Raw genomic sequence first — 25202 nt, 5'->3', positions numbered from 1 at the left:
CACTGCGATGTTCCATGTAAGTGCACCTCGTTTTTCTGCAAGAGTATCCAACCGCAGACATGATCTTACACATATGTTCTTGACTGGTAAACTGAAAAAGCAATTTTAGAAAGTTGAGTTGACAATATCTGTATTTCACTAGCTAAACTTGGTGACTGCATTTGTAGAACGAATGTTGCCTAAGTTAACCTTCAAGTTTAGTCTTCCAAAACTTCCTTCCATGCATTGAAGAGTTTCCCTCGGTGTTCTTACTCTGGGGATGTGTTTGTGTTCCCAGAAAGGAGCTGACTGCTGAGGCCCGGGAGCTGAAGGGAGAGCTGTACTGCCTGCCCTGCCACGACAAGATGGGGATCCCCATCTGTGGAGCCTGCCGCAGGCCCATTGAGGGTCGAGTGGTCAATGCTCTGGGAAAGCAATGGCATGTTGAGGTGAGGCCTCTCTGAATGAACTTCAAGAAACTTCCTTCAAGAGCTGGTTGGGAAGARCTGGTTGAATGCTGTAGACATGTAGGTGGTCTGTAATATATGAATTCAGACAAAGGCTATGTTATGTTTCAGATTGTCTTCACCTTTTYTGAGTGAATGAGTACAGCAGGGCCATCAGCATTCCTAAGAAAGCTATGCTTTCATGACTGTAATAAACTTAATTTTAAAATTTTTAAACTTTCTTGCAGAATAGGGTTCACTGAACAGCATTTACTTACTAATAAATTTATGTATTTTCTTTTATGTACTTAGAYATATCGTCTCCAATTCCCGGCACAATTACCTGGCACATAACAGTGTTGGAATTTTTATTTCAGTCTGAGTCAATGCAATTCTTGCTTTTTAAGACTTTTCAGCTCATTATTTCTGTAACTTTTAGCTGAGTCATCACAACTTGCTCTGAAGATTTTTAGCGAACTGTGTTTTAGTCATTTATGCCTCCTAGCGCTTGACCTGAGAGAGAGATGCTGCTGCTCATTTGARGTGTATTCATGCCAACCACGTTTATGTTCCTGCTTCTTTTCTCTGAAACAAGAAAGATAATAGTGCACAAGTCTATCAAGATAGACACAAGATGAATGYCCTTTCAGCATGTTTTCCGCCTATCTTTGATGCAACTCTTAATTACTATAAATAGGCTAAATATGTCCTCTTTTCTTTTGCTTCCATAAGAATCTTTCCTATCCGTGCTTTATTAAAGCATTAGGAGGTAACAGCTTTAAATGGAAAGTGGTAGATTTAGGTTAGATATTAGGAAGAACTTTTTTCCTTGTGAAGGTGATGAGGCCCTGGCACTTGCTGCCCAGAGGATCTGTGGCTGCCCCATCCCTGGAAGTGTATAAGGTCAGGYTGGAATGAGATGAGGCTTAAAGGCCTTTCCAGCCCACACTATTCTGTGAAAAAGTGTAATGCATTGAGCTGTGATTTATTGCCATGTTTTTCCCTGGTGACAGGAAAGTCATTTTGCCTGCCATGGAATTTTTTTTTCTTTTTCAGCATTTTGTTTGTGCCAAATGTGAGAAGCCATTCTTGGGGCACCGACACTATGAAAAAAAAGGGCTGGCCTATTGTGAAACTCATTATAATCAGGTAAATTCTGCCATCTGTGCTATAGGTACTTGTTGTGACTGGCAAATGCTTTTTTATATTTTATATATGCAAAGCTATGCAGATTTTGCATAATCTGAATTTGTAGAGGCAATTAAATATTATTAAATTAGTCAGAGTTAATAGAAAAAGGATAGTTTTTCTAGGCAAATRGAAAAGTGATGCTGGAAACAGAATAGAAATATTTTGGGAGTACTGATTTTAATTTGTACCATTTACAGAAAATCACTGACCCTGGGTTGTGATTAAAATCCATGTAATTGTACTTCTAAAGTTTTTGTGTGGGCTTCTTTGGTAATTACTTGCTTTTGTGGGCCTGAGGCAACTGTTGTGTTGTCTAAAGCACAGAAAAGTAGATCAATTAAAAAAACATATAAAAGCCAATCAGACCCTGTTTTTTTGGTATAATTCAACTGATCAACTATGAGTTTGGTATTTTCTTCTGTCAGATAAATGACTCCTGCATAAGAAATGTTACTACTTTGATAGTAGCTCTATTTTAGCAGTAGTTTTATTTTGGTGTTTGGTTAGGCATCAGGAGATGTTTGTCTACAGTAAGCATGATACTCTACCCATTCTTTCTTCTCCAATTTCCACATATACAGCACTTTAAGATTCCATAACAGTACAAGAGTGTGAGGCATCAACAAAAAAGGTTTTGTAGTATTTACTGGTATGAGATCCAAAAGCACACAGACTATTTGGCAAGTGTATGAGAAGTTATTCAGAAGATTTAAATTGGTATATTTGAGGACTACTGCAGTTTCTGGGAATTCTTTGATTATTAGGATTTAATGTTCACACCAGCTGTGTAATTTGGGGACCATGAGTAGTCAGCAACATGAGTTCCTATTCTTATTTCTTTTTCTGTCCAGCTCTTTGGAGATGTCTGCTACAACTGCAGCCATGTGATAGAGGGAGATGGTAAGATTTGTTCCCTCCTTGTTTTGGGTTGCTGTCCTTGTTTCATTTGTTAGTGCAGCTGTTGCAATCCCACAGTTTTAAGAAATCAGTGTTTGTTTTTACATCKGGCCTCACTTGAATTTGGATATAAATCTCAATTCAAGTAATCCATCAGTTTATTCTTACTTGGTGCTTTTACTTTTGCAGTGGTTTCAGCTCTTAACAAGGCCTGGTGTGTGAATTGCTTCTCCTGCTCCACCTGCAACATCAAGCTCACACTGAAGTAAGTCAGTGTTTATATTTTGGACCATGTGATATGTTTGCCCCCAAGGCAGAGTAACAGCCTGGGGGAGCTATGAGCCAATGCCTCTCTGAAGGCCAGTATGYCTTTCTGTTAGGAGCAGGCACTCCTAATTTCAGCACTAAAAGGGAACTGACACAGCATCCTCTCTGGTTTATTTTCCTTCATTAATCTATTCTGTAAGGAGGTTTAATAAAAGGGGAGCTCATTCAGCAGTACAGAGAGAAGGCTTTAAACGTTAAGGAATTGCCTGTCCTGAGTAGCCTGCAGCCTCCATATCTCCTTAACTCTGGATGCTTCCCTTAATGACAATATTTGCTATTGCATAGATTATTTTGAAATAAAATAATATGCTATTTACTTCAAATATCTAGAAGAGGGGCAGAAAAAAAAAATCCTATATTTTTCCTTTATCGGGTTCAAAACCTTACCCTACTATGCTGGGTTGGCTCCAGCCGCTCATATGAAAGAGCTCTTAATTCATCCCAAAGGGGACTTCTGAAGTGATGCTTGCATTCTACTAGAACAAAATAGTTATTCTAGACAGTTACATGCAAATATGTACCAAAATCTTGCTCCTTATTTAACCTAGCAATACTGAAAACCTCAGTTCAYGGATAGGAGCCCACTCTCTGTACTTGTGCCACCTGAGGAGGAAATGAGTTGTTTTATAAATGCAATAGAACACTAACAACAAGACTGATGTAGATGCATGAAGATTTGAATTAGTGAAGCATGTAGTTTGCAAATAAGATTTTAATAACTAATCTTTGTGTTAAAGGAATAAATTTGTGGAGTTTGACATGAAGCCTGTGTGCAAGAAGTGCTATGAGAAATTCCCTCTGGAGCTGAAGAAACGTCTGAAGAAATTGTCAGAGCTGGCATCCAAAAAGACCCATCCTAAAGCATTAGATTTAAACTCTGCTTAAATAGATCTATTWGTCTCCTGACTGCACTCCTTAACACAAGCTAATGCTCACTGCAGCAGTTGATTACAGAAGCAATTACTAAGAAGTGAAACCAAAGATAAGTAGTACCTTCACCTGCTTCTGGTGATGTCTCTTGCATCTAGAATGTCCATTTTCTCAAGCAATTGTCTATTAACACTGGAAGGAAGAGGAGTATGATTTCTGCTTGAGCAGTATGCAGTCTGATTATTGATTTGCTACTAATATTGCRTTTTGCCTTTGTGAAATTGTACACCGTCTTTCCTTTTTCAATTGAAGTGTAGTTCTCTTTCCAGTCCTCTTAGTCTAAGGAATTTGGCAAAAGTGCTTGAGAGTGGGACTGGAAGGAATGTCGGATTTTTTCTTTTTTTAGGGTATCAAAATTTTTCTTCTTACTCTGAAGAAATTTTTAGGTTTTTTAATATATAGGCAAATATTCTGAAAGTTGTCACTCTTTGCTACATGCAAAAAGTTCTGGTCTTTCTTCAGATTCCTACAGAAAATATATGGGTGCCCTATAGTCTCTCTGCTTTGTAGGTTTACTGGACAAACCCAGCAACCAATAGCTATGGCATCTGCACTGCCCACTTAGGCCCAGTGTTAAGGCAGCTAAGAAGTTCCCTTTGCTGCTTTGCTGCTCTGTACTGAGGAGATTTCAGCCATCAAGGCCATGTGAGCCTCTTCAGAATAGTAGGGCTCTCCTTAAGGAGAAGATGGCTATGGGAAACTGAACATTTTATTAGAACTGACACTCATTTTCTCTGTTCTCTACTACTACATGGCTGGTAGAACTTCTACTGGTCAACACAAAGTGTGTCCTGTCCACTGCATAGTTAATATTTATTGAGGCAGTGTGGCTGGAGCCTTGGTTCTTCTTTTGCATAAAGAAATTATGCATAAAGAATAGCTAATGGTACTAATTTATGCACATCAGTTTTCCCATTCTCACTTTATGTGCAAGCCAAGCATATGCTTGTTGGTCATGCTCCAGAAAGCTCAATTACATGAAGGAGTTTCTAATGTTTACAGTTTGTAGCCAAGGTAGTGTCATTCAGATAAAAACCTCATTTTTCTTAAAATTTGTACCAAAATAAGAGATTCCCATTCATCTTTCTTTTTAAGACCTGAATGTACCTAAGGAGAGGATCTCAGACACAACTCTGTAACATCTCAAGCATATAGTGCTGCTCTGTAATTTTGCTTGTCACCAGTGAAGTCTCATTGGTCCTACTGTCTCTGCTACCACAACCCAAGGTGCTGAGAAACTTACTGGTTTTGGATATTCTCAATTCTTCTTTACAGGCAAGTCATCATCAGTGCTGTTCCTGAGCCCACCTGCACGATACATGATCCCAGTGAGCTTTGGAGTCCTCCAGAGGTGTCCCCCATACTTTCTTCTAAACTAAGATGAGCAGCCTGAAAATCCCTTTCCATTATCAGCTGTGAGACTCTGCCTGCCCTTTTGCATGGCTGACAAGCACTGGAGGACTGCTGTCCTTTGCATGATTTAAATCTAACCAAAAGTGGCTAGTTTAGTCAGGCAAATGAATGCAGCAGTTGGGCCTAAACAACAGCCTGCAGTCCCAGGTGAATTACATAGCAAGAAGTTAAAATTTCCCCACTTCTTGCATATGTGAGCAGCAACTGGATTGGAGCAATAATCTACCTTAGAACTGTGCTACCATGCTTGCTGGATCTACTACCCATAGAACTGCATCAGCGGTACTACAGCAGCGGTGGGAAATCCCGGATAACTGTGCAGATCAGAATCCTACATGAGACCATCCTCTAAATTTTCACTGCCGTTGCTGAGTTTCCCTCAGCTTTTGCTTTTTGTTGCTGTGAGTTACCATATTTTAACTGGGTTATAGTGTATCTATTCAAACAATGAGGAGGGGATAGGCCTAATTTTAACAGTAAACTCTCTTCTCCTGACCAATCTGCTCTCTAGGTTCCAGTAAAAGTAGCTGCTTGTATCACTGCTCTAGGAGAACGTGTGGCTATTCACTGTTCTCTCATCAGCCTTGAATTAGTTAAGAGCACAAAGAGCAGCATATCTTCTGGTGCAGTAGTGTGGCCCTCAAAGATCCCTGTTTGCAATCAAACCTGTTGTTTGGAATTTTGTCACAGTATAAAACACATGAAGTTTTGACCTAGGTGCATGCTGTGGTTTGAACTGRGCCAAAAAGCCAAAAGCACCGCACCCATGACGTTTCCTCCCCCCACCACCAGAGAGGCAGAAGGGAGAGCAAAGGACCAATTAACACTAACATTTATGGCTTTTAGATAACATAACATAATTGAGAGAAAGATACGTATATGCTCCAGAAAATGGTCAGACAGGCTGAATAACTTAAGTTGCAAAATAGATTTATTACTAAAAACTAAGTAATAGTAATAATACTACCGCACTGGGGAGGGGAACAAAGATAGGGAAAAATTTACAAGGAAAAGAAAAATAAAAATGGACATTTTAAGAAACCTGTTATTCTTTCCGGGGACCTGTCTCTTTCTCAGGTCGCCCCTCTCCACCCCCCCATGTCTTCCCGCATACAAAGAGGGGCAGGAATGAAAGTCTAACATAGATCAAAYTACTCATTATGGTTGTCGTCCAGCACCATAGGAGAAGCGTTCTTACAGCTCCYAGCTGTGGAAGGTCTTTTCCCAAGAAACAGCATATAACTGCTGACGGCAAGRGATTCTTTTCTTTACCTCATGGGAGAAAGGAAAGAATATTCTTCATGGCCAGACGGCGTTGTTTCGGTGGCATAAGGCCACTATCACAACTCTCCTGGCAGAATACAGCTTCTTAGCATCCACTTACTTCAGACGTGGGGCAGAGGCACCTCTTCCTCCCCRCAGAACACAATTTCTTCTTAGCATCAACTCGCTTCAAACGTCGTGGGGGAGCCAAGCCTCTTCCCCCTTTTTGGCTTCTGATCAGTTCAGTCCAATCCTCAAAGGCCAGGGKTTTTTYTYCTCAGAGCAAGGTCGCTCTCCTTTTCTATACAGGTCTCTCATTGAAGAAATAGTCCTTTTGAGAACAGCTTGTTTTCTGCATGTTCGAGCACCACAGCAACAGCATAGCAACCTGTTTTCTCCTAACTATGATCTTGGGTCTCCATTTTTTTTCTTACATCTCCTCACCCTGCTGCTCTGTTTTTCCCCAGTGCGTGATACTAACAATCTAAAGACTACATGGCGGCCGCCCCTATCTTGTTTTGAATTCTTCCTAAGTACAAGACCATACRTCATCACAGAGGTGTAACTAGCCTGTGCAATTGGCCTAAGCCTGATGAGCAGCGTGTCCATCAACCTYAGAGCCACAATGGATTGGTTTTAAAACACAGAGGGTAGGGCTCCTTTTGCTGGAGAAGAAGGAGAAAGCTTCTAGAACTTCCTCACAGGAGCCATYTAGAACTTCCTCACAGGAGCCATCTAGAACTTCCTCACAGGAGCCATTTAGAACTTCCTCATAGGAGCCATCTTTGTAGTTTCTTGGTCCCATCCCCCCACCACCAAAAATCGGACCGAGTAAAACCAGGACAGTGCAGCTCAGTATGTTATGCAGATTGTTCTCAGCATAAAGCATTCCACTCTGTTCCTCTATTCTCAGTCCCAGGCCATGTCTAATGCTGAATTTGAGCAGCTTTGTATTCCTATCCTCCTTGGAAGTGGAGGAGGAACACACAGCCACACATTTCTGGTAAAYATGGAAGGTATAAGTAACTAGCAGACAATAGGTAATATTCTTTCAGCAACCACCCTCGTGTTCAGCAATGGAAAATGCATGTATGTGAAGGTGAATGGAATTACTTTTGTGCTGCCAGCAAATATGCAGTTTGTGCTCTCACCTTGTCTCTTGTTAGAAATTTGGCAGACCTAGAAAGCTTCAAAGTTTAAAGGACAGTTGATATTTTTCTCTTTGATAAGCCTGTTCTAGGATTTAGAATATGTCCTTCAGGATATTTTACAAAATTAGTTGGTGAAAAAAATCATTGTAATCCCTGATCTCTATATTAGTGGAGGGTGATATTCTCTCAAATTACTATTTTTCCCCATTTTTCTTATACTTCTGCTGCCTATARCCTGCAATGTACAGAGTTACAGTAGTTTATATTACTAACATACCTTTTGTGTGAGAGTGGAATTGAAGGAGTAGGAGAAATAACTATAAATGGTTCCTCTGCTTCTGACTGTCTACCTTTTAAAAACCAAGTAGAATGTAGTGGAAATTTACAAGTTCCTCTTAGTGCCTTGGTAGGCTGGCAGGTTGGGTTTTGTTTTCTTTTTAATAAATATTGTCAACGTGTCAGTCAGAAATAAGCTGGATGCTTTTTTCCATTGCTCTAAGTAGACCTGCTGGCCAAATTCTTCCAAAGTATCACACTACTAAAGAGTAGAGATTTATATCAAGATTGAACTTGGCTCAAAAATCTTCACTTACAAAGAGGTTTTGTCTAATTCTATACATTTATAGTTTACACTGATATGTATACATAATTAAAATCACTAACACTCACTGAATACACTTGAAAATGGTTTTGCTTTTAGAAAGCACAGTATGTGAAGCTTGCTTGTATTCAAAGGGTATAGTAGTCACTTGCAGTCTTTCTTTATGGGACTAACCTTATCTCTAGGATTTACATCACTGGTATTTTTGCAGCAGTCTGTGTAATGYTAGCAAACAATGGTCAACCTTATGAACAGAGAATTCTTGATGTGGCATGGTTGGTATTAGATGGTATGAYTGACACTCTTTCAGAAGTGATTGGATGGGGAAGGAATAGATTGCAGGCAAGCRTGTAATAAATGTGGTTATACTAGTCTGTAAAGCACTGTTAAGTGCTGAGGGTATTAGACTGAGAAAAGAATTTACAGCTCCCTGCCTTGGTTCAGGCCTTGACAGGTTCTGTRCTGCGTAGAGCTCTCATCACACATTGCTTGATCTGTCTGACCAAAACATGTGATTGTGGATTGAAATGCTGTAATACTGTACTTTTGTATGTTCTTGTATTAAAGTTAACTGCAATACACTTTAAATCTTTACATAAAAAAAGTAAAAAAATATTTATAGTGTAAATGTTAATACCACATTTTCAGTGCTTAGCCAGAGAGCATTACCCACTCTGAGGAACTCTGGGATTGCCCAAACCTGAGGCACTGGTGTGGTGAATTCACATTTGGGACCTGTGCTGCTTCTATGGTGATGTGTTGGTTGGTGAGGATATGCAGAAAGGGGTATCATACTTTTAGAGGCTGYGCTGTACAAATTTTGTTAGGTATGTAATGAGCAGATAGGATGCTATGATCATTAACAGGGTATAGTGGATATCTAGTAGATTAGGTTACATGGATCTAGAGCAAATGTTCACTTTTCTTTGGTATAAAAGAGACATGGTTGATTTTCTGCAGTCTTTATTTAAAAACCAGAAACAGTACAGTTTGGCTGCAAAATTTATTTTTGTACAGGTGAAGTGTTGAACATTTCTCACAGCCAGTTAGATCAGACATTGGGTGACAAAACCATTCTGGGTAATTAGACTCCCACGTTTCCATTGCCAGCAATGGACATTACAGCAGGAGCATCTAACTGCTTGCAAGAGAATCACCTATTCTCACTGGTGTGGCACTCATTTAGATGCACAGAGTGGGGCTCCTCCCTGCCACCCATGTACAAAACTCCCATCAACATTTGAATTTTGCACACACGTGTCAGAGGGAACAAGAGAATCATTGTGCACCCCTTGGCAAAGTTGAGAGATCAGGCAGAGCTGCATTTCCAGCATTGCCAGATCGTGTCTCGAGGAACTTAGTGTAGATGCTTTAAGACATGTCCATGTTTCACTGGGAGWGAGGGAGTAGTACATGTTCTGCGGGGGAAGCAGCTAAGCTTACTCCCACCACAGTGCAAATCTGCTTTACACATCCTGTGGCCCCAAAGCTGTGTTTCTACAAAGCTCTGAGAGGGCAACAAGTGCTAAATGAAATTTTACCACTCAAACTGTCTGCTAAACAGAAAACAGAAAAGATCAGGGTAAATTRAAGCTATTACTCTTTTCTCATGAAGGAATGTCTGCATAACTCCCAACAGAATGTTTTTGTAGAGCAGAAAAGTCTCTTTTCAACAGACCTCTGCTAGACTGAGTTCTTCAATTCTGGTTTGCACTGAACAGCGTGTCTATATCTTGAAATAGGAGCAACTAGAAGTGATGGACCCAAACCCCAGACTCATTTCAATACTTAGTAGAAACTGCATAATAGAAAATGTTGTTAGTTTCCAAGAATATTATAACATGGGGAAGGAAGAAGATTATTTAATTTTAGGGGGGCTGTGGTAAGTCAGGTGACAGCTTGCAAGTTTAGCAGTGCACAGGAAGGACAGTTAACGTTCTGACAGTAGTTGGCTGTCTMCTGTAATGTGCAGCATGTGATCTGGATACCAGAGGATGAAACCCAGGATCTTACCTTTCAAAGTGTTCAAATKTCAACTAAGGGCATCTCTCCACTACTAGAATTGCCAATAGGAAAAAAATAAAATTGCCTTTGTTTCCAAACACTCTTGGAGTTGTGCATTTGATAAGAGCAGAGCATATACTATGAGGGGCATTTTCTTTCCTAAAGGAAGACTGTGCGTCTGTCTTTGAATAGAGGAGATTCAAGCTATTAGAAGGGGCCCTCACAAAGTTTCTCCACTTCCACAGAACGTTAAAGTCCAGCTAAACTTTCTCTAAATCCAAAATCTGAATGGAATTCTCATACTGCAACTAAGACATAAGTGTTACAGATATTTAAAAGCACATTCTCACTTGAGCTTCTTTCATAGTAGTATTTCAGCAACTCAGTTCATTTGGTGTGTGATCAGAAGATTGATCATCAAGATTAATATTTTTTAAATTGCATTTCTTCTGGGATATGAAATTACAGGTAGCTTGGCACAAATACAGGTCATGGGCTCTATTTCCACTCTCAGGCTGGAAGGTTCTTTTGCTTGTTTACAGCATTCATGAGTAGGCGAACATAGGATGTTAGCAGGTCATCCATTTTGTAACCCTGTCAGGAAAGAAAAAAAGAGATCTCAGAGATCTCTAGAAACAAAAAAAAAACTATAATTTCCTTCCTTGTTTATCATCTCAGGTTTTCCTTGCACAAATATCTCCTCTTTCAATCGCTGTTGCTGTTTTAGTTATAAGTTTTCCATTCCTCCCTCTGCTTTTCATAAATTTCCAAAACTTTMCAAAGCATAGCTCTATTGTCTCCTTGGTATTCACTCTGTAGTTTGACTTGTACTTAAGATTCTTGTATTTAAGAATCCAAGCTTTTCTGTCAGAGAAGTTAGCCTTTCAATGTGTTTGTTGTCTTTAGAAACCTACCTTTAAATATTAATAAATAATGCTTCTCTGAGACTGTGAATAGTTTGAAACCAATTGTTAAAAAGGTGGTACCACTCACTGGGAAATATGAAGTCTTTCAAGGCTGGCATTACTACATACCTGGATGCAGATATGCAAGACAGAAAACCTCTAATGTAGCTTTGCAGTCTTAATTTCTTGGATGGATAGAATTTTGATGTATGGGAAGAATTTGGGAAATTACTATTTTTCCTTGTGTCCTGTGTCTTGCATATTTGCATCACATAGCATTACATGTGCACTGAACCAGTTCTAAATGGCAATTTTATTGACAGAGCCGTGAATGCCTTTTTGTATCTGCACTGGTATTTATCTGTTTTCACACCATTGTTTTGTAGCAATCCTGGTTGGAAAGGGAAAATTGAGATTTTKTTGTGTCCAGGTTGGCAAAACTCTTCTTACCAGAGATGTCTCACATAAGAGCCGGTTTCCTCGTACTAGGTTTCCTATTGTCATGTGGAAGTATGTGCTCCCACTGCTCCAGTTGGAGATTTTATTGAAGGGATAGACAGTTAAAATATCCTGTAAGAGGAAACAAACTGGACTATAGAACATTTCTCAAATGAAAACAGGCTGTTGTATAAGAAAACCTGTAGAGCCATAGAATTCTTGTTCTCTCCCACTTCATTTATAAAAACATTGGGTCAAGGCAGTTCTTGCATCCAGATTAGTGGTATGCTATATTTTCACCAAACAGTTGAATCTTACTCACACTAATGAGACTTCCTTTCTTTATATATTGATCTTTGCCTTAGCACACTGCCATTAGATTTACAATAATCTCAAACTTGCTTTTAAATTGGTTTGTTATTAAAAGCAAATAGTGATACTCCCTTCTCTTGAGAACTTGGYAAGACCAGACTATTGGGGTTAGACAGCAGCTAAACATGGCCATTCAACCTGATCTTTTAGGCATCTGGGGCTTCCTGCAAAGCATTTTTCTGAAGCAGGTTCCCAGGGGCACTGCCCATCCATGTTCCTGATCTTACCACCTTGCCAGGTTCATCATGATTCCCATGTCTTTTTTTTCAGAGATGCTCTATCCTGTTCCTTTCCCATGYAGAAACTGAAAAGAAGTGATTTGAGACAGTAACATTTTCTTTGGTTTAACACRGAAAATTAATACAGAGCCTTTATCCTCTGGTACTATTCCTGGGCAAGGTCCTATCACTGTCCCTAAATTAGCAGGGTCCATTCAATTCTTCCTTAGATGGACTTGTGAGAAGCAACTGTTACCTTTGTCTTCTGATGTATCAGCAAGACTCCTTGCTTGTTGATTGCAATCAGTACTATCTCTGGGAAATTGGGTTCCGAGGCTTGCTGTAAACGAGTAACATAGCCAGATAAGCAGAAAATTGAGAAATTATCAGGGGTTGAGTGACCTTTAACAGTGTCCAGTATTTCTTGTTCTCTTTCCCAAATGAACACTGAAACATTTTGGCCATATATTGATGACTTGAGCAAATGCTACRTGACAGCAGAATCAGAATTCATTATTTACTATGCTCTCTGATAACAGGCTTAATATCCTATTGCAAACCACGTAAGAGCCTAATGAGGAGGAATTAAAGGTAACACATGGGAAATGATTTTTGGGAGATATCCGCTCCAGGACAAGAGGATGAGTACAGTTCTGTTTCGAGGGACAAGTTCCCAGAGATAAGATTTGGCAGCATTTTCTTGTGGAGAGCAATGACAGGACAATTAAGCCCCCCCACCCCCCCCAGCTACTACACAGTTGTAATAGAGGTATTATAACTAGAACAACAATAWTGCTATTAAACAACAGGCATAGTTCAGAATGGGTAGAGAATCCATCTCCCAACTTGGAAGGAACTGAGTTTTCCTCAATAGTTTACAGGAATCCAGCTTTATAATGTATTTTCACTTTCAAATATGGAGCTGTRCTCGGTCTGTATTCCTTGGTACTGATCTACTACCAAATCCACTCACACAGGTGTTCAGACCTACCTTCACCTCAAAGAAGGCTGATCCAAACGTTGGCCACCGGTGTATCATTTTCAAGAAAGCAATCTTTGCCTCATCCACAGTTTTTCCTTCATGTTTACTATATGCTGCAATAATGCTCTGTTTAGGAAAAGAGGATAAAAAGCCAACTGAATTGGAGACAGGCAGGTTTCCAATGCGCAGCATTAGCACTATAGTCAGCATCAGCTCATCACCACGATCAGCTTTTTGCCCCAGCAACAAAAGAATCTGAAAATGAGAACAGCTGTCATGCCRTGGGGCAAAGTGAAGCCAGAATCCTCCAGTGTTCCTTATTCCTGTGCTGGATGAAGGAAGCCCAGCAGCCCWAGGAAACTGACTTCAGGGTGGAGAGGCAGTAGTTAGATAAAACTCAAAAAGCCAGTTCAACACCCACAGACACCTATTGCATCTTTGGCTGAAAAATATAGGSTGAATTTTCCCTTTGTATTTGAAAGAGTGTCCTGTGTTTTCCTCAGCAGACTATGTGATAAGTACCTGCTAAAACTTCCTTGCCCCTTTTGTGGATAAAACAACCTTTTGCTCTAAGTAGCATGGTCACGGTGCAAGGAGATTGATTTGCTGCCAAACTAAGAAATAGTTATGAGACACCTTAATTTTCTGTTTCTGTCCAATATCCTCAACTTCCAAGTTCCATTACTGACTRTCCTATCTCTTAACTCTTTTTCTGGGTACTGGAAATCAATTAGTATCTCCAAGAAAGATGCACACCTCAGGTAAGCCTTCCAGGCCTGCAGATATCTTTCAGAACTTTGGTAGTGTATGTAAAATCTGGATTGTAAGAGGCAAATCCTCTTACCATCCTGCTGGCAAATCCAGCAATATCCAATACCATCTCTCCATGGTGCTTTCAGAGACCATCAGATCAAAAATGAAGTGTGGCTCTTCTCTCCTTAAGCTCTGTGTATGTAATATGACTAATGAAAGCTGATGTTCTTACCTTCTTCCATTCATCTGGTGATACTGCTCGGAGCAGATTGTCTGGCACCAGCTCCTTCAGGATTTTGGGGATGGCTGCCAGCTGTGTGCGGTCATTGTTGAAATTCACTTTATAAATCAGCCCTGCCAGCTGCACAGCTTCATCCTTGGAACACTTGTGGTAGCCTCTGAGGTACTTTGGCAGCTCCTGGAAGAGACTAGCTCTGAATCCAGGCAGAATGGGCTAAAGCAAACACTGACTTAAGCATTCTAAATTTGTGATGTCAGGATGTGAATCTTGCCAAACACAGTCCAAGGACATCCCAAGAACTTTTGACTCCTTCTCAAGGTTCTCTGGATGATCTTTAAAGATTCTTTCCAACCCCAAACTTCCTGTGATTTTTGGAGCAAGATGARTATTTCCACAGAATAATGAGGTAAGAGAGCTGTACTTTTAACWTGTTCGGTATAGCTAAGGTGTGAACACTGTGAGAAATAAATCTGTTCCTGAGGCTGAGTTGAGCCATCCTCTGTTGGAGGCATTCCTCTGGAAGCTCTATAATGCTGGTTTTGGAGAGGGAGATCGTAAAACTCCTACAGACTTAATTTTTCAGGACTATTTTTTGGATCATAAGATATTTCTGCTTTAGGCACCTGCTTACCTGGTGGTAATGGAAAATGGTATCAGCTTTCAGGTCCTTGCCAGGAGTAACATTCAGCCACAGCTTTCTCATGAAGTACACCTCATAGGCCACAGACAGAGCAGTCCCTAAGGAGAGCAGATCTTATTAGTGTTCTCTGTGTCACTGAGAGTTCCACAGTTTTTAAATGGCTTGTGAACTTCTTCAGAAAATTGTGGTTTTAATAGTAACAAAATTACTCACAAAACAACACCAAAAGACATTTTAGATTACAAAAGAAATTACTTTCAGTTCCTGGATACTATTCATGCAATGATCAGATGGAGGAGAATTTGAGGGACTGCCATTGAGTGTTTGTTATTGGTGCTCCTGACAGCTGCCTAGTGGTGTGCAGCACACCCAAATTCTCTTACACTGATGCAAGTATATCCCCTGAAGGCAGTGCTTATACAAATGAATTGTGATTTAGTGCACCCACATCTTTAAATGGTGATTTTCAGAGCTCCTAGCAGCTACATAGCTGAGGGAAGAGAAGTYAGTCTTAGATACATAGACAGAGCTTCAGGAAGTTGAACCTCAGATGTCCTGAAATAAGCAATGTTCAGGACAAATTGATATGAAATTTGAGTGCAGTTTGAGTTTGGTGTAGATTTCAAAATATATATCCATGGATGGGACGGTAAGTGCAAGGAATTGCTGTTATTAGTATTACATGATTTTATTCTAACAAGTGGTTCCCTGGCAACATAACTTGTGCTTGGGTATCACCAGGTAATAACCTGGTTAAAAATTTTGTAACAACCCAAGGAATGTGAGTGACAGTGTGTAAAGAACCTGTTTGSATGGGTTGGCTGATTCTTAATGTTTGAGTATCAATGTATCTAACTTGCACGTATCCAGCTGTGTGTTTTGGATACAACAGGTAAAAAAAAATTCTTCATTTACAATTTAAAATTTCTGGAGAGATCTACCCCCAGAAATGTTCTGGTGTTTTTGATAGCCAGTGCTTGGCTGCATCAGGTCACTGGATCTTGCTGCTGCTGCAGGCAGTAACCATGTATGTACAAACAAAAATTATATAAGACTCTGTGAATCCTACTGAATGGATCAGCTGTTTTCCAGTTCAACACAGCATCTCATGCTGCATCTTAACATGCTGGCATTCTCCTTACCATCTTTCCCCGGTTTGTTCCTCCTGTTCCAGTCTGTCACCTGCCTTAGTGAGTCGAAGAAGTAGTCTGCTTCATTCTGACTGATCACCTGCAGAGGTCAAGCAATGAAGGAGAGAAAGAAGAGGTTAGCACATCATATAAAATACTGCCTGTGCCACATACCCAAGTATCAGGCTGAATTTTCTTTCCCTGTCTACAGTGAGAGGGCAGAAGTACAACAGGAAAAAAAGGAGAAAAATAGGAGGAGGAAGGCTCAATTTATTTACATTTCATATGGGGATCTTTATTGCACCTTCTGTTGCTTTTTGCTTTCCAAGCTGCTTGTTGATGTCATGATGAAGATGCCTACCTTATCCCCAGTCTTCTTCTCTTTGTAAAGTGTTGTTACATAATGGGTGTCTCTTTTGAGGAAGACAGCACAGCAGAAACTGCCTGTGCTAGGTCTCAGTGCTGCTTTTGCCTTGATCACACCTTCAGAGAGAAGGGACCTCTCAGCGGAACAACCGGCCCAAGCTTCAGCTCAGGCAAGGCAAGCTCCTGACAAAGCAGAGGGTAATCAACTGGTGCTGGTTGCCTCTGCTTTCCCTAATCCTAGCAGACACTTTAYATGCACAGCACATCTCCTGGGCAAAGCCTGGGTAAAAAAAAAAAAAAGCTGAATCCAGCAATATGCAACCATCCTAGYAGCTGCCAGAAAACATACATCTTCTCTGCTTTTAGTGCCACYGGGGTACTGGCACACTGATAGAAGTCCTGCATCTCCAACCAGCCCCTTCAAGAGACTGAAAACAATTGTCAGGTGCTAAAAGTTCAAGTTTAGGTTGTATCCCCTCAGTAAGACAGAAGCAGTAATCACCTGCTCTGGTTCACGGCTTTATATGGTTGTTTAGGTGGTCTAGTAAATAATTAAGAGAGATGGRGCAGTCTGGCTACCCTGCCAGAGTCAAGAAGGATTTACCTTGTCTGCAATCTTCACAAATAGGCTGAAACCTTCCCAGGAGTTCAGCTGCAATCTGGAAGCAATGTTCTGACACAGAGTCCGGATTTTGGTGTTTGTTCCCACATCAAATGTCTATGAGATAACAAGACTCTTGTTACACAGAGGAGTTGAAGAAATAAGAATACTGAATTTCTTCACACATGCTCCTGGATGAACACATCATGGCTGGACAAATGGTCGAGACTGGGAAAACAAGTAAGTGCTCACCTGTTCTGTTTCATTGGGGAAGCAAATCTTATGTGAGATCTTAGTGTTGTTCTGTAAGATGGCCTCAACCTCCACAGGATGAGGTGCCCACTTCCTGCAGCCRCTCCTGGAAAATGCCACCATCATCATAAGAGCGATCAGTTTAATCACTGAGGAGCTGAACAACAGTATTCCAGTCGAACAGCAGACATCTTCCAAAATGACAGTACTGTGCAATAGGCCGGGCTCCAGTGAACCTCCAACCCAGTGTAAATTCAGTGTATTAACAGCAAAAAACTGGGSGTCTTATTCGCATGTAAAGTAAAAGTCTGTTCTACTCTGCAAGGAGGTTGCATGAATAAGGCACCAAGCCAGTACCATTGCTTCTTCTATTCTGAAGTGTGAATATTATAGCTACAAGTAAAAATAGATTTTATTTAATTCCTGCATCAGCAAAAGGATATGTATTTGGATACAAAATAACTTGGAGCCCAAGTATGAAAAAGGTCTGGAGGGCTGCTGAAAGCATTAGGTTTTATATAAGAACTGGACTGCAATCACTGACTCAGGAAGTGCTTAAGCTGTACAAACCCAGTTCTTTGAAATTATACCTGAGCAGAGCTGCCTTTTAAAGCAAAGGAACTGGCCCTGAAGTCTCAGTCATGTCAAAACCTTGACATAGTTAAGTGAGAAAATCTAGCCAATTGCCTCCTGGAGCTGGTAAATTCCTGCCCTCAATGGCAAAGAGCAGGTTGTTCAGATATTTTGAACACCATAACTTGTAGGTCTCTCACACTGGGTCAGGATCTCAGGAGGAGGTTAGTCTGGATCCAAGCTTTAATTGTGTACACCTGAAAATATTTTTTTTCCATTCAATAAAGAAGCATTTCTATTTGGAGAAGGAAAACTTGACTGTAACCAAGCAGAACAGCATGTGCTTTGTACTATGCAGGCACTGTATGAAGTGTGGACCTGCCCCATTCAGTCACCTGTTCCTGAACTGGCATCAGAGCTTAAGGAAGTGCAGCAGCTTGGCTGGAGAGACATAGGGCTACTCACCTTTTCTTGCAGCCTGAGCTAGGAATTGACTGCCAAGGTGAGATCTGCTTAACACCCATCAGGGTGGTTCCCTGGCCAGGATTCTGGGGATAAAGCTGTAAAGTAGTTTATGGAGGAAAAGGTGTGTACCCAAGGGCTCAGTTGGCTTCCCCTGTATGTATTGTAGGTCAATCCTTTGAGCTGCCTGCTCTCCCCTTTCCAAAGAGACCAGGTTACTTACAGAGAGAAGTTGGACTAGATGATCGTTGAAGGTCCCTTCCAAGTGAAATAGCTTATTCTATTCTATTCTATTCTATTCTATTCTATTCTATTCTATTCTATTCTATTCTATTCTATTCTATTCTATTCTATTCTATTCTATTCCATTCCATTCCATTCCATTCCATTCCATTCCATTCCATTCCAGTCTAAGCAGGTACAAGTTTAATCTTAGGAAAAGAACTGCTCTTAGAAGACACAATTTGTCTTTGTTCCTCTTCCCATCCCCCAGGCTCCAGAACTGCGGCAGTTTCGCAGATAAAATTCTCCTCCTAAACAGCCCATTATGCTTTCTTCTCCCTGTTTGCTCTCGCTAAAGAAGCTCTGTACAGGTCAATGGGCTTAGAGCATGAATAGCACATGATATAGGGAGGCAGGGATTCTTCAGTCTTCTTTATAGAAATAATCAATGAATAGAAGTCCTTGCCATGCATTTTTCAGACACCTCAAGGGCAAGTTCAGTTTGTGGTGGCATTTCCCCAGCAGTACCAAACCCCATCCACTGCAAGGAGGATATCTGCTGTGTTAGCATTCCCCTAGAGCCTGACCCATGGGGCTCACAGACCAAATGTGAGGCCTAGACTGAGAGAAGGGGGAGGATGGGGGAGCTGGAAGGAGAAATCATTGGGCAGATTCTTTACTGATGAGGTCTGTGGCAGCAGGCTGTAAATCACAGCACCATCAAAAGGGAGAAAGCTGGACTCAACCTTGATGCCAAAGCTCTGTTCTCAGAGTGGCAAGCTGTGTAATTCGAGTACTTGGAGGATTCTAGAGAAACCTTTCCCCTACAGTTCAGCTGAAACGCTGTTAGCCCTTCGCCTCTCTTTGGTTGTATCATGTCCCTTAGTACAACAACTCATTCGGAAGCTCAGGAAGCGCTTATTGCTTCAGCTGGGTGTAATGCCAAGTGGATGGAGAAGTGCCTTGGCTGTAAGCAAGAGTCAGGGCTTTGTACCTTTGAGTTTTTTCAAAGAACAGGAATTGATTGCACTGATCCTTTCAACAAGGACATGTTGCCTCGCCAAAAAAAAGTAAGGTCAGGACATCATCAATGACATCATTCCAAGCTGCATGCCCTTTAGGATGTTTGAAATACCCAGCTCTGGGAGTCAAGTGATTATGTGTGATGATGAACTTTTTAAAATGCTGCTAACGCTGTGAAAGAAAAAAGTGAAACTGTGACATACACCTCTCTTAAGTAATAATGACTTGAAAAAAAACTAGGATGTGAAGAGGGAAAGGAAAGTGAGAGTCACACTATTTTAGCAGATGTGTTTTTTTGGAACCTAGTTATTGATATTTGAACACTGAGCTGGTTAGGTTCCAGATTATTTACCTCATTACTGTTTGAATCCTCCGACGGCACCCCGGGGCCAGTGTTTCTTTCTGACGTGTCTCCATGAACTTTTGGGTGTGTTTGAGCAGTGACTTGCTGGGTGGGAAGAGGCCAGTGCAGAGCCAGAGGAGCTGCCAACCCTTGGTCTCACTGTACCTGAGAACACAAAGCCAACAGTTCTGCTACAGCAACATATAATTCTCTGTTTGACCACACATCAGCTACAGGAAAGAGAAATACTCTCCCATCATGGTCCCAATCAGCAAAGAGCTGCAAATCAATAGAGCCTTTACCAAGGCTCTGGTATTCATTTGCTGTGCAACAACCACAGCCTGCATGTGAAGACAATGCCAAGTCCTGCATGAGAAATACTCATGACAGATACAAACTTCATGAATAAATGTAAGTTCCAATTTAGCAGACATCTTAGCAGTAGTGACCCTGGTGCCATCCCAGTGGCTTGGAAAGCCACTGTTGATTTGGTGTTCAAGCTCACATGCATTCAGATTGTGGTTTCTCAATGGTTGTATTCATCTCCCCTCTGCACTGCCCAGCTTTTGCTCAGGGCATGAGTGCTTTGCATGCACTGGCTTCCCCTTAATTTACTCCTGTTCTGTTCTGAAAAATGAACATGTTGATAGCATTATGTAGCATAGTAATWGCAGTTTGTAAGTGCTCCAGATCAAACTGGTACTATTCTTCAGGCAGAAATCCAGTTCTTCCAGCCTCTGCATCTGTGAAATCCACCTGCTGAAGCTCTTGCACCTTGCCCTCACCATAAAGAAGGGCTCTGCAACCTTAAGGTGGGCAGACATTCTGCCTCAAAGCCAGGAGCAGAACACAGTTCAGCTGTACCCCAGATTGCTCTGAAATGCTCACTGGTGTGAAGTGGTTTTGGTTGGCAAACTCAGCATGTCTGTTCAGTGAAGTCTGATGTCCTTTCAGAGCCAAAGAGGTTCTGGCTTCTTTTTTCTCATTTTCTGCTCTAATTTTGCAGAGGAAGATACACTATTTTAATCCCATTTATACTCTATAGATCAGTGGTATTTGTGTCTATGAGAGAGCGGGATATGGTCCACAACAGAGCAGCCTGGGAAGAATGAAGGATTGGTTGCTCTGTCTGTTTTAATGAAAGTATATGGAAATAGCCACCTTTCAAGCATTGTTTTTTCTGCATCAGTGATCCCTCTCACAACAGCTACTAATTTGGTGGAATACATCAGGCATGGCACTGGCACCATGGTTACAGATTATGCATTAAACAGCCTGTAAGATTCACTGCATTCAAGGGAATTTACCATTCAACATTTACACACATGATGAAAATTTCCCTATGTGTAATACTTGTGGAACAGTAAGAAATAAAATAAATAAATAAATAAACACAATGCATCCAGAAATAGACAAACAATTGTGTTTATAATTAATATTATTTTAAGCTGCTTTTTGCAATTCAGTTCCCCTGGAAGTAGATCAAATTATCATTTTGTGAGTAGGGAAGAAAACACTAGCCTGTTTCAGAGACTTTTATGTGGGCAGGGGCCTCTGTAACTAATTTGTTCTGCAAGGCAGTTATGTAACCTAATTAATATATACATCCRAAAGTATTCACTGGTAGTAAAAATCCAGTGTAAACTATGTTTTTGTGAGAGGGGAATGCTGCCACTGGGAAATTTAAATGGAGAATTGTCAGGGCAGGCAATTGAAGGGTTGCAAGGACTATGCAGTGCTCTGTTTCCCCGACAGACTGCTTTGGGAGCCTCATACGGCTCTTTGTCACGGGAAGAGCCTCAGTGACACCTTGCCTGCCTCATACCAAAAGGAGATGAGCATGGAATGCTGATGGGAGCAAACCAGCTGCTCAAGGGAGATGATTGAAGTTGCTCTCTGGTCTCTCCCTGCCAGGCAAACATCACTCCTCAAAGGTGACCCCGACATCACTGCCTAGCAAAAGGGGGAAGGGAAGCTGTTACTCCAACATTTGTTTATCTTTCCCCCTGCCCCCACCACATCACAAGTGTAGCAGGGGTTCCTGATGCCCCCTGCACTTGAGGCCTGGCTCTGCAGGAGCAGGTTGTTTGCACCCAGGTGAATACCTATTTCGGTTCTCAGTCAGTTGCTTCATAATCTGACAGTAAATCTCATCCCGCAGGATCTCCTCCTGGATAGCTGGCACAAATATCTGGTCAGTGACTTCCACGGAGGAGTGTGCCTGTTTTGAGGGGTAGTCTCCCATGAATTTCATGATGGGTAAGTGTGCCATTAAGGAGAAAAACAGACTGATTTTGGAAGGTAATKGGAAGTTTTGTTTGGATCCTAACATGTTGATAACTTTGTTGATGTCTAAGTGGCAAATACTGGGAGGAAGGCCTGGAACATGTTCCCTGTCTTTCCTCTATCCCTTTCCCTATGYAGTGGTTGCTGCTTGGCTGTGCTCGTAGCTGCTTTATCTGGGCATACGCAGTAAATCTCACTCACTCCTATGGCCACATTCAGTTAAGTGAGCCATCAGTAGCTGTGGAGCATTGGGAAGGAATAGGAACCCTTTTCCTCTGTAGACAAGGGAAACAGATTTGATCTGCTCCATCTTGTATGCAAATGTATCCCCTGTAAGGTGGCTGAGGTATCTGAGTAGAGGTAGTTTAGTAGACCTAGCTATCTCTTCCTTCCCCTGAGTGCTTTTAGGTCCCAAAGAAAGAAGAGAAAGGATATCAATGAAGGCCTGACATGCCAAATCCCGAAGATCAGGGTCTGTGCATGCTTTCTTCAGCAACGGCTGTTTCAGAGGCTCCTTAGAGTGTGCCCACAGTTGACTGTGCCCACGGGATTTCTGGAGAACAGCTTTGCTGATGGATTCCTTCTCAGGAGTCCTGAACGAAGACAAGTGCAGTCAATATAAACTTACTGGATCAGTATTTCTGTAAACATAGGAGGCCATTATCACAAAGTCATATCTGTAGAACTGTTCTTTCTCAAGACAGTGATCTCAGATCTCCTTTCATTCTGCAGGTCAACAAGAGCAGGGAAATGTAGCTTTCTGTATATTCAGAAGGTAGGAGACTTGCAAAAAGAAAGGAGGTTTTAGAAAATTAATTTTCCTCTTACATTCTGAGGCCTGAGATGTATATCCTAGCTGGTAAGTGCTGAAGAAGGGGTGAGAAGTAAGAATAGGGCCTGCTGGAAGGAAGTCAGTCCAGCTGGGGTTCTTCTACCCTCCCCTTTGCATTTCTGCAGACTTAAGATAAAATAGGCCATGTGCCAGAATCTCTACATATCCAAAGTTACAATTACAGGCAACGAAAAGAAGAAACCCAATCAGAAGTGGGAGATGCCATTACATCATAGGCTTTAAGGATTAGCAGTCAACAAGAACTTTTCTAGGGCGTACTCTACACAGAGAGCTTCACCTGAAGTGTTCGTAGGAGAACTCCTCCAGGGTGTAAGGCTTCACCTTGACAGCCTCTTCATCAGGTTCCTCCATGAAAGAGTTTTGTGAAGCTGTCCTCCTCTGGTCTGGAGACATCATCAGCAAATTCTGGAATAACACAGCCACACAGAGATGTCACATGGAGACAGGTGTCTGCATGTGCTGTCAGGTGTTACTGAGCATATATGTGCAGGTACTGCTCTGTGGTGCCTGAGACCATCTATCCCAAAACCAGCATCTCCAGAGACTGAAGAAAGATCTGGGAACTCAAAGAAGCAATTTACACAGACCCAACAATAGTGGACATTAAAATGTATGRGATTATCCAAAGCACAACACGTTTTACAATGCACTTGCTTCTCTCTAGTGTGTTTTCCCACCAGTTTTTCAGCTTTTTACCTGTTAGAACAGCATCCAATACACTGAATCCCTAAAACTGAAGACAAAATTATTAGCACAGGCATCAGTGAGAAACCTTGACTCCCTCAAAGATCATATTCTCTTAAAGTAACCTGCTGCACTCAGTGCTTCCATTGAGCCATAATGTGATCACCACTCAAGCCCAGAGGGAATTGAGTAAAATTCAACTGCGCACCCATACCTGTTAATTGCTACCAGTTCCAGGCACTGAAATGCCCCATGGAGAATAGACTGGGGTTTAGGGGTGTTTTTTAAGTCATTGCTTTTGTGCAGCTGCAGTCTTTTCCTTAGAGTCTGGGCTAGATTTAGGGGKTTTTTTTTTTCAGACAGAACAGAATGAAATGCTTTGTTTCAATGGGAGGTATAGAATTTGTCTGACTTTGGAGGAACAATTGTCTTCCAGTTATAAAATCAGCCATATTTAGCATTTTTATCTTCTTCCAGTCTTTTCACAGAGACCACTTAGCTTTCCTTACCAGCACTTGACTAGAGGGTTTTGTGAGAGAAGGAATGATGTAGATGTCTTCCAGAAATACATTCCCTGTTTTGCCTGTCCTTTCATTCTGGGCACAGATCCAGCCAGAGTCTGCATCCAGCCTTTTGTCTTCAGTGAAGATTAGCAAGTCTCCCTTCTTGAAAGACAGGATGCCAGGATCTTCTGGAAAACAGAATAAGGGAGTACTGTTCAGGCTTGACAATCCAAGAAAATGCAAAGGAATTGCGATATGTAAGACAAGGGAATTGTATTTTGAAGGCTTAAACTCAGTTAGCAGTAGAAAGTGATTTGTGTAAATATGGCTAATTTTCCAGTAACACTTCAGAGAATACCTCTGTTTCCTCTGACACCCTGATCTTGATCCACTGAGGGCAATGGCAAAACTCCATTTGATCCACATGAATACTGATTTTGTGATTAGACCGGCAGCAAAGCATGGAAAGGAACTCAGTAGCTGTAAGTAGCTGAAGTTAGTGGTTGCATTTTAAACATGTATGTCTGTTTGAGCCACTATATTCCACAGAAAATCCAGTTTACTGCCTGTGCAAAATTCTTCTGCAAAGTATTACCAGTGAGCCCAGATCCAACTTCCTACTATAACCAACCTGAGTTCCTGGRCACTATACTATCTAAATAAATTATATTTAAAGGAGAAGGAGAAAGGAAAGGTTATTTGCATGCAAAGGTACTGAATCCCATTGCCTTATGCTCGGCACTGCTGTGCTGATGCATCTCCCCTGGGAGCAAAGGGTCTCTTGCTGAAGTTCCTCCTCTCCTCTTTGAGTGCTGTAGAAGGATCTCAGTTAGGTGAATCTCTGTTGGACAGGTTTTTGTGGGAACGAGATTATGAATTGCTGTTACTGAGCAACCCAGACTACAAGATAGAGCAGAGTGAGATAGAAGAGGATGGGAAAGAGGAGGAYGTGACTACAGCAGTGTAACATGTACMTCKCGCTGACCATGAAGAAGAAACATAGTAAGAAGCAAGAACAARGAGCAATTGAGGAACAATAGGATGATTGAAGAAAGTGCAAAATGCTGAGAACGTTGATTTAAATCTGCAAGGCATACAAAAACACGCTTTTGCAAATTTACCAATCATATGCTGAAATGTAATAGACAGACTG

The 25202-nt window shown here is 41.3% G+C and overlaps 2 protein-coding genes across 4 annotated transcripts in view; one reads left to right on the top strand and one right to left on the bottom strand.

Moving 5' to 3' along the window:
• Positions 1 to 9790, top strand: part of LIMS2 (LIM zinc finger domain containing 2) — a 35846-nt gene extending 26056 nt beyond the window's left edge. For all 3 annotated transcript variants that reach the window (XM_057387225.1, XM_057387224.1, XM_057387226.1), the window contains 5 exons: positions 278 to 428; positions 1482 to 1574; positions 2468 to 2516; positions 2703 to 2778; positions 3578 to 9790. In XM_057387225.1, the coding sequence (XP_057243208.1) occupies positions 278 to 428; positions 1482 to 1574; positions 2468 to 2516; positions 2703 to 2778; positions 3578 to 3725 (517 nt within the window). In that variant the 3' untranslated portion in view covers positions 3726 to 9790. The remainder of the gene's footprint in view (positions 1 to 277; positions 429 to 1481; positions 1575 to 2467; positions 2517 to 2702; positions 2779 to 3577) is intronic.
• Positions 9791 to 9794: 4 nt separating this feature from the next.
• Positions 9795 to 24237, bottom strand: LOC130586434 (unconventional myosin-VIIb-like; the record flags this gene model as incomplete). The annotated part of the gene is made up of 14 exons (XM_057387223.1): positions 9795 to 10796; positions 11558 to 11677; positions 12392 to 12475; positions 13127 to 13243; positions 14103 to 14288; positions 14743 to 14849; positions 15894 to 15981; positions 16852 to 16965; positions 17101 to 17206; positions 19733 to 19888; positions 21829 to 21982; positions 22445 to 22602; positions 23140 to 23267; positions 24056 to 24237. Coding segments are annotated over 14 exons (1784 nt in total), but the record flags the coding sequence as incomplete, so codon positions are not given.
• Between the last annotated feature and the right edge of the window lie 965 nt (positions 24238 to 25202).

This window comes from Malurus melanocephalus, unplaced genomic scaffold (genome assembly GCF_030028575.1).
Source record: "Malurus melanocephalus ecotype Western Australia unplaced genomic scaffold, MMel_1.1 scaffold_1159, whole genome shotgun sequence".
In the NCBI taxonomy this organism is placed as follows: domain Eukaryota; kingdom Metazoa; phylum Chordata; class Aves; order Passeriformes; family Maluridae; genus Malurus; species Malurus melanocephalus.
Note: the sequence above shows the minus strand (reverse complement) of the source record. Positions and strands in the feature narration are given on the sequence as shown.